Raw genomic sequence first — 16,529 nt, 5'->3', positions numbered from 1 at the left:
CAAAAACAGGTACAACAACAGGTACAAGGGGAGGGCTGCATCTGAGCAAGAAGCCAGGTGGGAGGTGAGGAGAGGGTGGTGCACACGATGCACTTAGTTATGTGTTTAGCTCAGACCGTGGATGTCTCTCCTGTAGAACAATCCCCTCTGACTTTTGGAAAACTTTCCAGGAGCTATTTTTTCTCAGTATGGTTATTAAATACCAGAACAGCTTTTCTATGGGAGAAATGTAAATTTAATCCAGCTACAAGATCTGGGACCCGGTTTCTGCTAGCTATTTAAGGCTAACTAGCCAGATCCCAGCTTCCCAAGTGGAAGGCTGGAGAAAGATGAGGTATGAGGCAAGATTTCCACATCAGAAATGGCGCCGCAGGACACAGATAGATGTATGACACAGTACTGCAGCATCCAGGCCAAGAGAAGGGGCCTTTCCAGCTAGGAAGAACTAGAAGTTTGTCAGAACTTCCGTTCAACATTGGGCAGTTCATCAGTCAGGCATCAGAAACAATTAAGACTGCGAAGGTCTATTGCATAAATCCCATACAATAGCTCAAGTGTTTCTTAATTATAAACCCATTTAATGGGTTACCTGACACTAGCAAGCACTTCTCTAAACTGTTGCCTCCCAGATGATCACAATCGTTGTATGAAACACTCCCATCATCTTAATCCTTAAATGCCAGGAAGTTGGAGCCTGGCGCAGTTCACGTTGCCTTGGAATGTGGCCCTGTGCCTAGGGTCACTAATAACAACGTCTTAACAGCAGCCTCAGCTCGTGTATGGCGTGGCCCTCTGTTAACATTAGCAACCTGCTGTAAACGAGCTGTTCTGCCTCTCTCACCCCTGCGAGCCTCATGTAATTAAGATACAATGACCTGAAGTTTGCACAAGGTCAATTAGTAGCTGTGGGCGCGGAGGCCCAAGGCTCGGGGGTGGAGGCCGTGGGCGGGCAGACGTGGCCGACGAGGGGAAGCAGCGACACCTCATCCCAAGGCCAGCGCTTCAGCCAGCGCTGCGGGCCACACGCTGGCAAACCCACCTCCGACCGCTCAGGCTCTAACTACACCCGTTAAGTAGCAGGCCGGAGAGGAGCGGCTTCGCCACGAAGCTGCTGGCCCATGGCTGGCTGTGCCCCAAACCAAATATCCCTTCCCAGCGCGGCCCAGGCGCAGCTCGGGATCAGCAGGAGCCGGAGACACCCACATCTTGACAAGCCCAGGGCTGGAGGAGCCAAGTCAGCATAAGTGAGAAGGGACCTTAACCTCCCCTCCCACCATCATGTGGTTGGTTGTCCCTGCCCATGGCTCTCCTGCTTCCTCTTGCCAGAGCGCTATGAAGAGGAATCCAGGTTACTTTTTAAGCTAGGACAATAAAATTCTTATGTTCTTGCAACCCAATCCCAATCGCCATGTGTTTACAAGCAAGCAAGCAAACAAACAACACTCTGCCAGCATCATACATAGTGACAAGTGGCCAAGCAGAAGCCAGGATCACAGCTCTGCCCAGCAGCACCAACATAAAGCGGACATGAGCACTCACACGGCACATCCACAAGCACCAGGAATTCCAGCAACTTGCAATTCCCACTTCATTGCAGAGAGTAGATAGGGAGGCTGTGGTGCTGTCCGGGCACGGGAAGTTGGGACCGGGACTGAAATGCTGATGGGAAGCAGGCCAAGAAAGCAGTGGCCAAGTGGGGTTACCCCCAGTTTCCTTGTGGCCTCCGTTTCAGGCAGGCTCTGAGTCTACCCAGTCCATGCCGGGGACTGCACTGGAGCAGCTCAGTAAGGGAACTTCAAGGCAGGAGGTAACTCTACATAAAGGAAAACGACAATAGTCAGAATGAAGAAGACAACATAAACTTTATTATGGTTTTTATATTAATTTGCCAAAGTTGGCCAAGGAAATTGAGGAACAGCTTGCTAAGGGCACAGGAAGTTCATCGTGGAGAGCCAGCAGCGCCGGGGCAAAGTAGTGGAAAAGTGAAGATCCCTGAGATTAGTATTGATGCAAAGATGCTACTGCAGGTTCCCACACCAAAGTTTCCTTTGGGGAGAAGGCACCTGAAGACCAGGAAAGTCTCATGTGCCAGCAGAAGTCCTGCTCTTCCTCTCCTTTTCCAGAAACCCAACTCTCAGAGCACAACAGTCTCTGTGAATGAGCTGGTATCCTGCCCGAGTCACAAGGCATCTTGCATCAAGCCTGGGTATTTACCCTACTGTCAAAATCACACAGAAGGAAATGGGAGGTGCAGGAAAGTTTAAGTCCAGTTGGTACAAAATGACAGATGAAGGTCCACACCAATAGCGCAGAGTCAGACACTTGGGTAGAAAAACAGCCCCAGTTGCCTGCTCCGGGTGCGTCCCCCCAAGCGATGTGAGGGTTTTTACAGCAACAGAGTGTCAGATGCTTCCCAAAAACCACGTCCCCTCCCATCAAGGAGCAAAGGAAAATTACAATTATTCTGAAAGCAATCAGGAACAAACCTCCCCATAATGGATCCTTGTACTCCTGCTTGCTATTTGGAGAAAGAGATAGAATAGAGGGGATGTAGACAGAAAAGAAAGCGTATATAGAGAAAAGAATAAAAAAAAATAGAGAAAAGCCAGAAAGATTATCAGAAATATCAACGTCCTTTGCAGGCAGCAATTAACATTAGCATCTTTCCATCCTGCAAAGGGCTTCCAGTCGTGGGGAGTATGAAAAACATGAAGGTAGGAATATTGTTGAAAAGGTGACTAGGAAAGAACTGCTCGTGATTCCTCCCCACCCAAGTTAGGGCACATGCACTTGACTGATGAGGAGCTGCAGACAGAAGCAAGGTTTTCTCCACATCACTGTTCAGCTGTGCTAGCAAGTTACAGTGAACACTGGATCCCAAGAATAGAAAAGGATTCATGACAGGTTTAGAAAAGTCCTGGAGTAAAGCTCAAACAAAAGCTACTAAAATAATGATAAAATGTCTACATATTCTCTTCTTTATTCTAAATCTGAGCTATCAGCTGTGGTCAGAAGCAAGGTACTGGTTTAGCAAAGACTTCAAGCTAAAAGTACCCTTGGGTTCTTACAGAAGGCATAACTTATTAGTGCACATCAGGCCCCGCTGCTTGCATGGGCCCTAGCATGCAAAATAGGTCCATCTAAGCTGGCCTGAAGAGAAACCAGCCCCAAAACACACATACCCACACACACAGCACTCTCCTTTGCAAGCCAGGCCTGCAAACACACTTAAACAGACTTAATCCTGGATGAGGAAGTCAATTTTAAGTCTAGACCAGAGGTCCACACAAGCATAGCTTTCTCTAATCTAGTTTATCAGTGTTACATAAACATACATCCTTTATTTAAAAGTATCAATATACTAAAATAGTGCCTGCAATTGCATCATTCTTCCAGGGAGACAGGAGACGTAGGCGGGTGCTATTTCAGCACATGCACACGAACACACACACAGACCCAGCCTTCTATACCACTGCTGACAGCTCAGCTCATGCAAACAAACAAACAAAACAGGAGGGCAGCAGCTGGAGCTGCCCTACTCGTGCGCTTTCGCCAGTTTGCAGAGTCTTTTAACCCTCGAATAAGGACCTATGGTGTCATCAAAAACAAATGCCCAAAGAACTCGAATCCAGGACTGGTGATATGGGAGGTTGTCGTAATATTCTGCTGCGATTTTCTTCACCTGGAAGAGCGAGAGAGAGACAGAAGAGGGCAGTTAGTTGTGCAGTGTCAGGTGAGTTTGGTGGCCTGCTCAGATCAGGTAGCCTGGCCACCAGGTAAAGCTGCTTGTCAGGCACATGATCTTCTGAAGCTCGGCCAAACCAGGATATGCTTAAACCTATCTGGATACTTCTAGGCAGAGCTCTGCAGTGAGTTTTGTTCACAGCATTTGCAAGATGATGGATGTCTGCATCTGGATGAGTCAGAACTTTTCTCTTACGTGGGAGGTGGTGGAATCTCCACACGAGATAACTGTTCTATCTTATACACTGCCAAGACTCCAACATACAGCATTTAAATCACTGTTTTCCACATGCTGCATTAGCTGCTGAGGTTTCCACGTGTGAGAGTTCAAACCAGCTGAGAAAACACTGAGAGCAGCAGAGCCCTGGGGAGAGCTGCGGGTTTAGCTCTGCTGCTAAGACACAAGGCTGAAATGCAGGTTCCTCCACCAGCCAGAGGAGGTTGGAGGCAGGAGGGCTGCTCTCCTCTATCCGGTGTTAAAAGTGCTATGATAATTGTTATTAGATCATGAGTCTAATAAAGCTTTATCCCTGTTAAAATCCCCCGGTTGAAAGGCTGTTCCCACCACAGCAGTGCTGTGTATTGGAGGTGATGCTGGGTTTAGCAGAAGCAAGGGCTGAGCCCAGAAGAGATGAGAGTTTCAAGCCTGCAGGTTAGGGGACTATCAGGATTCCGGAGTTACCAGTTGTCCCTGTTCCTCCTTCCGTGCTGCTGCTCTGCTCTGAGAGCAGGCGTGATGGGAGCAGCTCGGCGGAGCCCGGCAGCTGCTGCAGCTTGCACAAACCCTCCGCAGGCGCCGTTTTACGGGGACCCACCTTCCTGAGCAAACAACGTGCTCCTGGGGCTCCATCGGAGAGGACTTGCCCTGCCGAGCAGCACTGGCACTTTATAAACACGAGACTTGCTGCTTTAAACGCGGCCGAAGCCTCGTGGTGGCTGCGAAGAGCAGAGCAGAGCTTTGGGTGAAGGTCAGAGGAGCTGCCCGCAAAGGGTCACCTGCATGGAGGGCGCCAGGCAGAACCTGAGACTTTAATGGGGCAACCTCACGGAGCACTTGGTCTGTTTGTGGAAAGGGAAGGATCTCCATGGGAGTTAAACTGTAAGCCAGGGCTCCTGGCTGCCGGCCCCAGGGGCCAGAGCCACCTCCTGCCCACACTGCCCGTGACCCGGCCTGTGTGACAGGCACCGGCTGCAAGAGCTTTTGCTTTTGTGCCTGGGAACAAGGTCTCAGGTAGCGGTTGTGCCTTCTGGCACATGAGGTTAATTGAGAATGACCCCGGGGAGGAAGTAGAACAAAAATGGCTTAGCAGAGAGGCTGGTATCTGCAATCTACCCATGCCAGACCCAGTAGTTGGGACACATTGAGCAGACTTGGTCAGCAGACTGGTCTGGGTGTAGGGCTGAAGGGCTGGGGTACGCAACATGCAAGGTCAGAAACTTGCATTTAAATATGCTCCATACCCATATCCTGCAGTAGCACAACAGATGTAAAGGTGCCATCCCAAATACATTTATTAATAATTAAGGTAATCAGTACACCCAGAACTTTGAAGATCTCCTGTACCGTATTTTGGAAGCAGGCAGCCTTAGCCAAGACTAGCACACTGCTGGGCCAGCATCAAGTGACCAAGGACTTGCTTGCCCACCGAATGTGAGACTTCAGCAGCTCGGCAGGGCAGCAGGTCTTTCTGAATGAGATGGTTGGTATGGAAGGCAAAGATGATGACCAAGGTCTCATATAAGCTGCTGAGCCGTAACTCACACCTAAAGCAGCTCTTTGCTCCTTCCCCTGTTCTGCCTTGCACCCAACAGCAGGTTGTGCAAGAATTCAGGTGCCATTTGCACCATGTGCAACTTCCCAGTGCCCTGAGCAAGAAAAATACGTCAGATGTGCAGAAACAAGGGAGGGGAGAAAGTAAACCACAAGAATGTGTTTTTGGCAGGGGAATGGGGAAGAAGAAAATTTTAATGGATGCAGTTAGGAGGTAGAAGAGCGGTGACATCCGAAATGTTGTCTTATGAAATTCATGAGAAAGTTTGCTGTTTCTTTTGTTTATATCTATTGTTCCCATCATGCAGGATGGAAAAAAAAAAAAAGAAAAAAAGAAGTAGTTAAAAGTGCTTTCCTCTTGACAAGGATTGCACACAAAAAAGTAACCTGGCAAAAACAACTCTGGTGGTGTCATTTTTTTCAGCATCTCTTTGTGCAAAACGAAACTGCAGATAAATTCTGAAGCTGGTATTACTGTCATCTCAAGGAAGGCAGTATTACAACAAAGTACTTCCAGACCTTCCTACTCCTAACTTCAGCCTCAAGCTCTCCATGTTGATTGGAAAGGCTCCATTTGCTTCAGTGGACCCTCTGGAAACTTGGACTGTCCACACACATGAAAATCTTGCCTTTGTTCATTGCTGGGTTTTGGTGAGCAAATGTCACAGGTGGATAATGCACAGTGTCTGCAAAGAGCTGGTTTAGTACTTGGCACCTGGTATTTTGAGGCTTGGCTACAGGTAGGTCAAAGTGATAAGTAGCAAATAACAACTTTTTGGACTGAAACTTTGCTTTGGATTTTTATCTTACATGGTATAGCAGCAGGACCATGATCCTACTAGGACCCTCTCCTATTATCGGAAAGGCACGGAACAACAACCTAGACATTTGACCACAGCTCTTTTACACTGTTTGTCCTGAGGTCATACAGGAACTAGATCCTTATAACAGGAAGCAGCAGGATGCTGCTTACAAAGCTAGAAAGCATGTTGCAGGAGCTCCCTAAATACTCCTGGTTTGGGGTGGGATGAAGTAGGGAAGCACCCAAGCTCGTCCTCCTGGACATCACAGGGTTAATGAAGTCCGTATTTCAAGAAGTGCACAGCTACCGTGTTTTCTTGTCTGTCTAAGAAATCTCTGCTCATACCTTGCCTTTTCCTTTTCCCACAAGCTTAATGAATAACTAGTTTGCCTCTGGTAACAGTCCAGCTTTTATCGGAGTTTGCAGGGAGAGCAGCACTTTCCTTTTCATTCTCCCTTCCCCTCTCAGCATAAGGACAACCCATCCTTCAGGAGGAAGAATGGCTCTTTTTACTCATTCAGTAAAGAATGCAATATTTTATTGTTATAAAGCTTCACACAAAGACTAGCTCAGTCCTAAGTCTACCGGTATTTTTTACAGCAAACCCTCCACTCCAATATGGAATTTTATGCTCTCTTGCATGAACTGTCATCACATTAGTAGGACAAGTTCTTATTGCACACACGTCACTCATCTCTAATATCTAAAAGCTAATGGCACAGCCTAATTATTCCTGCTTCAAATCTGCCACAGAGCTAGGGCACAGGTCTTCTCGGTGGCAAATGTACTATATTGCTTAGTACATTCTGAATGAGCCACCTATAACAGGGCAAAGCTGAGTTTACCTTTCTGATAAGCAAGTGGAACTTATTTTTTCTAAGCCTATATCCCCTCTGGCCCCAAATATGCAGTAGCTAAGAAAGGACCTTGTTTTCCATATTTACAAATAAAAACAGCTAAACCTGAGAGGTCTTCCATATTACACAAATCAACTACTGGAAATCTGAGTGCTTAAGAGACTGAAAATCTGAGTAGCTTAAGAAACTGAAAACTCTAAACTTTCCCTCCTTTCCTGTGAAGGATTTGATGGGAGGAAGACAGGAGGAGAGCAAGGGGATGTTTCTACCTCTGCTTGTTATGAAGTTCATACATCAGAGCTATAGGAAAAAAAGGTTCTGCCCATACCTCCTTCCACAAAAAGTCAGAGATATTTTCTTCTAGATGTGTGGAGAAGGACAGCCTATTTGCGTTAATAGAATAAGGACTTTCTACAGCAGCTGTTTGCCAAAGGATTTCCACCTGGTAACAGATTTTCATTTGTAACTGACCACGCGTCAAAGGTTCAGTTTTCCACACGGTTCTGTCACACAGCAGTGGTTGACAAGCCTCGTGCCTCCCATCTCCTCCACCAGCAGGACAGGTCTCAGCTGCCCTACAGCTAGAAACCTATGAAGACAAATCCTTGAAATTCAACTAATAGCTTCATCCACTTCACAAATGAGGATGAACACTTTTAGGGCTGCATTGCCTCAAGGGATTAGGCTAAACTGTTTGTGATGTGGGTGGGGAAGAGCATTTCAGAGCTCATTCAGGTCTGGAGCAACAGTCCCAGCAGGTTCAATTAGTCACTCATTTCCCTTGTGTAAGATAACGTGCTAACCTCCTCCTCCTCTTGTATTTACATTTCAGTAATCTAAACATCTGAGCACCTCTAACCAGTCTGAACACTTCAAAGTAAAGCTATGCTCATACACTTGCTAGCTGAGCTACCAGCTCTAGGAGCAACAGGAGTGCCCGCCACAAGATCTTCACTTGTAAACATTGGCTGCCCTATGGGGTGCTTTGTCTCCCACCAGGAATAGCCAGGTTCTCCAGGACCCAGCTCCAGCAGTAAAGTAGGATATGTCAAAGGCTGAGAGAGCTGGGTCTGTTCAGCCTGGAGAAGAAGAGGCTGAGGGGGGACCTGATCAGCATGTATAAATACCTCAAGGGAGGCAGTGAGGAGGAGGGGGGCGGCCTCTTTTCAGTGGTGGGCAGGGATAGGACTAGAGGAAATGGCTTCAAACTGAAGCATCGGAAGTTCCACAGGAACTTAAGGAAGCATTTCTTCACTGTGAGGGTGACAAAGCACTGGAACAGGCTGCCCAGAGAGGTTGTGGAGTCTCCTTCTTTGGAGATCTTTAAAACCCGCTTGGATGCAGCCCTGTGCCACGTGCTCTAGGTGACCCTGCGTGAGCAGGGGGGTTGGACTCGATGACCTCTGAGGTCCTTTCCAACCTTCGGCATTCTATGATTCTATGATTCTATGAAAACAGAATTGGAGCCGATGTAGAGGCTCCTAGTGCTCTGCTGCTCCACAAGATCTCTTCTTGCATTGACTTTCCTCTCAAACAGTGTTTTTTTCCATGAAGAACATCATTAATCCACTAAAGCAAGGTTCCCAAACTGAATTTGCCTGGCTATATTGTCTGTTCTACAGTAGTAGGGAGGTCACAGCTCCTGAACCTCAGCCTCCTCTGCAATACCTCCTTCTCGTGAGCATGTTGCAGCAGTACTTCCCAGCCTTGCATCAGACCAGACACAGAAGTTGTTTCCCGCCTGCTGTGCCAGAAGGTTGGTGTGTAGGAGTAATGCTTCGAAGTCACATACCTCTAATCCTGTGAGAACTGCTGTTAAAGAACTCCCTGGTGTATTAACACCCCAAAGAGCATCTGTACACCTGGAGGTGGGTACAGAACCATGCCTACACAGCTGGGCTCTGCAAGTTTGATCCCCACAGCTGATAAAATGCAAATGCAAAGCAGCTTGGCTTTCAAAGGAGGAAAGCCACAGGGCTTTCTCCATGGCACACCAGGTATCTTCAGTATCTGTGCTGGGGCAGCAGAGCTAAAGCAAATCACGCACAGTGAGGTCTTATTTTTCAGGGGTGTTATTTGTGTCAGATTGGAACATGCCCCAGTGCTCATGTCATCTTACAAAATAGACTGTTGCTTCATGCTATGTATATAGCTATTATATTGTTCATCAGACAAAATTCAAGCAATGGTTGCCTCCTATCTTAGTTCAGATGGGCCTTTAAAATTTCAAAGAAACCAAACTTTGTAGATAGGGGAAAGAAATGGAGCAATTTAGGCCATTGTTGACTCCAACAACAATCTTATGAGCAAGGTATTGCTCAAGTTCTTCAAGACAGTGAGGTTCCCATTTCCTTCTAATAAACTGGATACTAAAGCTGTTTGACAGCCATTTCTTTCAAATTCTGGTTAAAAAAAAAAAAAAGAAAAAAGAATCAAAACAAATCCAAAAAGCTTTCTTTTTTAAGAATGGATCTATAACTATGAATTGGAGTGATTTCTCTGAAACAATTCAATAGTTTTTTATAAAAACCCAATTCACTTTTGCTCATGCTGTACTTACCATTGGCAGCTTGCACCCAGGAATGCTGGGGAAGTCGTGGTGCTCCATGTGGTAGCCTACATTAAAGGTGAGCCAGTTCAGAGGTCCATAATAAGAGTATGTTTCATACCCTTTTAAGAACATATAGTGTTCCGCTATGAAGTGCCCAGAAATGGGATGTAAACCCATGCAAAGAATTGTACCTGCTATTAAGTAAATAATAGGTTTGAGCCCCCAAAAGTAGTAGATTACAAGGTCTACAGAAAACTGCACAAGAGCATTAAAAATTTCCATCTGGGTAATGGTTTTGGGGTTCACATACAGTGGTCTCAGACTGTAGAACAGAGGCTGGAGGAAGAGCCAAAGCAGCTTCCGAAGCGGCGTACAGAAGAACCATCCTTCAAAGTCCGTGGGAATGTCGACATCCAGGCTGTCCCCGCCAAGGTATCGGTGATGGTCGATGTGGTATTTCTTGAAAGAGGCAGAGTAAGGAACTCCAATAGGCAAATTGGCAAAAACTGCAAACCACCGGTTCCACTTGGTCTGCTTGTTCCCAAAGGCAACGTTGTGTGAAATATCATGGATGGCTAAGGTCATGGAGTGGTTGATGCATCCCCCAAAAGCATAAGCCCAGAAGAAAACCCATTTCCAGGATAAGTCTTTCACCAAGTAGCATGCTAGAAGCTGCACAAAAACCATTCCAGATACAATCCACTTTAAGTGTGGATCTGGTCCCATCAGAGCCTTGATCTCTGGATACTTGGCTGAAGAGAAAAAGGAACACAGAATATCTCATTAACTCTCATGTAGGCAAACACATCACTACTGGTGCACTCGAGTTTTATCCCTCTGCGTTTGAGGCCCTACTTTTGCGAATGGCAGTTCAAGAGCAGGGTTAGCACTGTGAGGGTTTTACTGATGTACAAGTCCCAACTCTTCTTCCAGCACCGTGTCCTGTTGAGGTTCCTATAGGCTGACTGTGACAGTGCCACATGTCTGTACAGGACCAGCTTACTGACCTTTGGCTTTGTTGGCTATTTACTTGTTCTTTTAAAGGGGGAAAAAAAAAAAAAAAAAAAAAATAAGGAAACACAGAAGCACAGCTTATCTTCCAGGTGTATTTCATTGCTTCAGGTGTCTCTACTAACCCATCTTTCTCACTTCCAATTATTCTTCCGTGCATTTTCCTGTATTTCTATGGCCTCTACCTACCTACCGATCTTCTTCTACTCATTCTCATTCTTCAGTATAGCTCACACAGACAAGACTGCAGGACAAGTAACTCTGGAGCCTGTAGTCCCACAATGTGCTCCCAGCAGTTTGATAAGCCCGTTCAATGAATGCAAATGTCATCCGCCCACCACCCTATGGTGTGCAAACTACCGCATTAAAATCAGATCAGGATAACTTGCGTGCACACAGCTGTGGATACTGTAAACATCAGGGACCATACACATAACTGCAGGTGACCTTGGCAGCAGGGGTACAGGCTGGCACCAAGAGCAGCTCGCAGGGTTTTTATAAAAATGAACCCTGAGAAGTCGACAGTAGGTGAGACAGATGCAGGGCTGGTTAGGGGGCAGGCTGCTGTGGTCACGCTCTGCAGCGATGCCAGCGGCTCCCGGCTTGTTGGCCCGGTTCAGCCAAGCTTGGCAGGAGGCAGGGACCATAAAGATTAAGTGCTGTGGAAGATGATGAGGAAAGGGAAGTCTCAGTTGTTCCCCTTGCAAGGACAAGTGGGGGAAAAGTGACTGCTGGGAACATTAGGGCAGGAAAGAGATTTTGTGGGTGATAGAAAAGCTCTAAAAAACACCCATGTGTTTTTAAAATCAGTCAAACTTTAAAAAAAAAGGGGGGGGGGGGCAAATGTAGGTTTCCTTGATTCTGATGCTTCTAAAATTACAGAAATGCTAACTAGAAATGCTAGCATGCTACAAGTTTTTCTCTGATGCTTAAACAAGCAGCAAAGTTTTAGAAAAGGTCCCAGGTATTGAGTATCCATCCTAAAAGATAACTGGATACAGTGACCTGATTATAAAGTCTGTTACAGAAATATCTTTCTTTTCTGCTTAGGTACATCCATACGAAAAGCAGAAATATTAATAATTAAATAAATGCTCTCAAATTTTAATTCCTGCACTTGGTAGAAGCAAGTTCCTGCAACTACAGAGTCACTAAAGAGATACATAGCAACCAGATCTGCTCAAATTTAAGTCATTTTGACAAAAATGTCCATTTTTTCCCCTTTAAGGGGGGAGATGAAACTAAGCAAGGGATGCTTTATACTGTAGCTTGAGAACACTGACGGTTTTGTGAGTATTTCTTTTTCCTGGGGCCAACAGGGATTGCAGATTAAATTAAGGAGATTTCAGAGCAGTAGCTGCTAGTCAGAAGCAGGAATATCTGGAAGCCTTGCTGGTAGTGGAAGCAATGCGGGAATGTTGCATTTATCAGAAGTGACAGCTATTATGTTACTTGTTAGGGTCTAGTATTAAATTCAACATGAATTTTGCTCTCCAGCAATAAAATTTCATATAATAGTTAAGCCAAAATGTTGTGTCTGTGTGTTATTAATACGAATAAACATTTTCTGTTTCCACTAAACAGAGAAACCGCAGGAAAGGTTGTTGCTGAAGGTTGTTCAGCAAACTGGATCCTGAAAACCCCTCTGCTGGGTTAGGCTGCCAGAGACCTCCACTCTGCTCTACTCTCTGCTCTTGAAATCATTAAAGTTCCACATTAAAAGGCATCTGAGCAGAGATTTTTATCGCACTGCCTGCCTTGTACTGTGTACGGAGCAGTGTGTTTCTTCCAGCCTTCCTGAGCCCTTTCAGGGCCAGTACATGACCATGGTCACACAGTGGCATTTACAGTGAGCTCCTTAGTATCCACCATGGAGAGGGATAAGGACCAGGGAAAAAGCAAATAGTCCAAACCTTTCAGCCATTATAGATAAAGGGAGTGAAGAAAAACAAACAAACACACACAAGGGTTTATGGACCCTTGTGGACCAAGATTTGTCCATCAGGGCACAGTGGGACCAGGAGAACTCCAGCTGCTCCGGTGCCTCAGCAGCAGGTTCTGCAGCCTCCAGCCCCTTTTCTAGAGGTCATCTCCTTCTCTCCTTCTCAAACTCTCTTTGGGAAATTACTCTTTGTCTGCACACATTTTTTTCCCACTATTGCTGCTTTCTCAAGATTTGACATATGGTGCCATATCCTTAGCACTGGAGCTATCCGGAAACATAAAAGTCATGGAGTTTCAAATGAGCAGCAGTGCCCAAATCCATGGGAGGCTAAGAGCAACAAAAAAGGGTTTAATTTCTCCACATTCCTTTATTTTAACCACAACAGCAGCATACGTGTATAGTCAGTGTGGGAACACCACTCAGCACAAGACTTTCAGAGATCTATCAAAGGGAAAAAGAAAAACGTCTCCGCAATGACACTGTCCTGGACTCTGTTCTATTAATCGCAAGTCCCTGCCAAAGCAAACAAGAGGCACCAGGCACAGACAGGACGGGAGCTTTCAGACCCTACTCCCTGTGTTGGAACTAGGTTTGAACCAAAAACCTACAACATGCAGCAGCCGAAGCCTTCAGTTGTGCTTAGCTTTCGTGCACTGTCGGCAGGAGATGACCTGCTGCACAAATAATGTATTTTACAGGCAGTTCCCACAGCGGGCTGGCAGGACACGGGCGGTGGCTTCTTCGACTGCCCTTGGTGGCCATGGGCACCCACGCACTGCGGCACAAAGGGGAAACGGACTCTGCTTCCTCGCCAGCAGCGCACGCGTTTCAGAGCTTTGGTTGAAGCTAAAGATACGCATCTTGCACGCTTCCATGGGTGCATTTCATTGTAATTTCCATGAATGTGAGTTTTAAATAGGCAGCTGTAAGAACTAGTTATCGCTAAATAAATGCACAGAGCTCACATTGGCCGAAACCTGTTATACTCAGAATTCAGCAAGATGGAATAAACACAATGAGCTTTGGCTTTTTGATTTGATGCCCTATGCAAGAAGGTGAACAACTCAGCCTTGCTACACAGAAGCCACTTGCACCATTTTCCCTCCAAAACAGCTTGCCAAAGAACCAATTATATAATTATTCCTTGGTGTTCAGTCATACTCAGATACTTGTAGCCTGCCGTGAGCAGCAGGCATTCAGGTGTCAACCTCAGTGGCAAACAAGTCTTCTCCACGGATCTTATGAAGCAAGACATTTTCCAACTCATCTGCAGTAATTTTACAGAATTAGATCCAACCCACATCACAAACAAGACATGGGTCCTCTGTGCTGCACCACATTGCTCACTGCTCGCGTTTGGAAACGCGCCTATTCATTGTGTGCTTATGGTGTTACAGCCTCTGAGAAGAAACGAAGTTTACGTCTTCCCTCCAGACCGCAGCAAACGGCACCTCCCTCTGTGTGCAAGTCCTGCAAGTGCTTTAATCCAGCAGGTCCTTTCTACTACTCGGAGCAGAAATTCTGCTTTTAGGAGAGGTACAAATGCCCTCTGCCTTGTTCCCAGCCACCCGCTGTGCCTGCGCTGAGTGGCAGTAACACAGGTACGGCCACACTGTTAGGCTAGGCAGGCGTGGGAGAAAGCCTTCCCTGTCAGGTGAGCTTTAAGCCAGGTCACTTCTCCAGTCCTGCTCACCACAGAGTTACCCAAGTCCTGCTTCTGACACAAGACACGAACGGACCTTTCATAAACAAGGAGGCGAGATAATACCAACAGAATAATCATATTTCAACACCAGAAAAGCAGAGATGATATGATCAAGAACTAGGGACTGGGGTCAAAGTATCCTCTTGGCAAGAAAGCTCCTTTGTATCATAGCTGGCACCTAGATAGTACCAAGCACATGGGAAATTTTAGTGTCTAAGGTTCAAGAGCAAGGTACTACAAAGCAAAGAGATAAGAGACAGGGAATAATTACCTCTTCCCTGTGCAAAAACAAATGTAGATCTACTTGCTGGCATTAACTGCATCTATTTAGGATCCCATCCCTAGCAGGCTGACCTCCTGCAACCAAATCCTGGCGTCGGCTTGTGGCCAGCGTGGTCCATACACCCGCCACACAGCTCCACTGCTTGGGGGCAGCCCTGGGGTAAAAACCCCACCAGCCAAGAACCAGAAAGCTGCTTCGAACACCCTGGGCTTGACAAGATTTCCCTACCACTGCAGGCCACCATCGCTGCTGCAGACGTCGCAGACCCCAGGGCCATCAGCTCTCCAGCCAGGCTGTGCAACTCGCTGACAGGCCATTACTGCTGCTCCCTTACCCTCTGGAAGCCTCCTGGGGCAACACGTGAAGGAAACATGGAATCTACACAAGAGCTGCCTCATGCACTTCTCAGTCTCTCTTGTCTGGATATATGGATATATCTGATGAATAATTTCAGGTTTGCATTTAAATCCATCTTTATATGTTCAAATGTACGCACGATGCAAACAGTGCCCTCCAGCTGAACAAAGACTAACAAAGACCAGACACTCTGGTAAGGACACGCTCAAGGTTTCCTGACTGACCATCAGGCTTTGAATGATACAGTGACCGTGACTGTACCAATGCCAGAATGGGATGCTATGATGCTCTTAGAAACTTTTGTTTTCTCTTTTTTTCCCCCTCTTCTGGATTTTATAACCCCTGGATTAATCTGTTAAACATGGAGAAGCTGAAAAGCTAAACGTGAGCATCAGTCACAGCACTTGCACAGCAGCTCAGCCACAAGCCTCATCTTCCCCTATAAAAGACCTTCAAAAACTCTAGCCTACTATTTAAAGGGGAGAAAAACAGCATTAAGAACAACAACAAAAAACTTCTTTATTAGTAAAATGGTGAAAAGATAATTCCATGATATTAGCTACCACACGCTGAAGCAATTCTAACTTATTAGCTCTTCTCATTAACTAGCCTCAAAAGCCAACAAACAAAAACAACTCCACACATCTTAAGAAGTTCAAACAACAGAAGCAAAAGCCTCCACATGCACCATTCTCATGTGCAAAGTCAAACACTGCCTGAACAGCACAAAAATACAAGACTCTACCTCGCCAAAGACCTTTGCCTTGTCGCTGAGACAAGGCAAAGAAAGCAGTTTATTCTATTAAATTCTTGGGGCTTCTCGCTCTCTAGCAAGTACTCACCCATATGCTTAATTGCTTTTTTTCCCCTACTACTAGACTCAGAAAACTTGCATTTAGGAGGATTCCCAGTGAACCTGCTCTCGGCTGCCTCAACAAGCAGACCGTTCCCGCTCTTCGGCTTGAATGAAGAAATAACCTGAAAACAATCTGCTCCAAAGATTTCAAAGTGCAGTTTAGTTGACAGGAGGTGAAATTCCACATTATTAAGAAAAATGTATATATTCCAGAAAAGTTCTTCAGCGCTGAGCTGAGCGTGCTGCGCTGAACCGCCCGAGCCTGGGAGGAGCCGCTCTGCGGCGCGGCCGCGCTGGGCTCGGCTCGCGCACGGGCGCCGGTCTCCGCCGCAGCCCCGACGGCGCCGCCGGGTCCCTAACTGCGCCCCGCGCGGGGCTCTTAGGGGACGCTGCAGCCCGGCGCGGCCGCGGGAGGGACCTGCGCGGCCGCGGGACCCGCTGGGACGGAGCCACCTGCGCCCGCAGGTGCCGTCGGGGGGAGCCGCCCGGCCCGGGGAGCCCCTCTGCGCCCCGCGCCCGCCCGCGACGCACCCAGGATCTCCTTCCTGCGCTGCGTGTGGGGCTGCTCCGTGTAGACCCACTCGAAGTCGCCGCGGGTGACACGGTTGCCCATGGCTGGCGCCGCGCGCCTCGCCGCGCCCCGCGCC

At 47.0% G+C, this 16,529-nt stretch overlaps 1 protein-coding gene across 1 annotated transcript in view; it reads right to left on the bottom strand.

Annotated features, from left to right (window-relative positions):
* Positions 1 to 2,962: 2,962 nt before the first annotated feature.
* The window catches only part of DEGS2 (delta 4-desaturase, sphingolipid 2), a 23,485-nt gene continuing 9,918 nt past the window's right edge, over positions 2,963 to 16,529 (bottom strand). The window contains exons 2-3 of the mRNA XM_026050438.1: positions 9,735 to 10,477; positions 2,963 to 3,682 (exon numbers count right to left, since the gene is read on the bottom strand). Coding sequence (XP_025906223.1) covers positions 3,536 to 3,682; positions 9,735 to 10,451 — 864 coding nt within the window. The 5' untranslated portion in view covers positions 10,452 to 10,477 and the 3' untranslated portion in view covers positions 2,963 to 3,535. The remainder of the gene's footprint in view (positions 3,683 to 9,734; positions 10,478 to 16,529) is intronic.

This window comes from Nothoprocta perdicaria, unplaced genomic scaffold, assembly GCF_003342845.1.
Source record: "Nothoprocta perdicaria isolate Ctin4 unplaced genomic scaffold, notPer1 scaffold_69, whole genome shotgun sequence".
NCBI classification, from domain to species: Eukaryota; Metazoa; Chordata; class Aves; order Tinamiformes; family Tinamidae; genus Nothoprocta; species Nothoprocta perdicaria.
The sequence above is the reverse complement of the archived record's forward strand: the minus strand, read 5'-3'. Positions and strand labels throughout refer to the sequence as shown.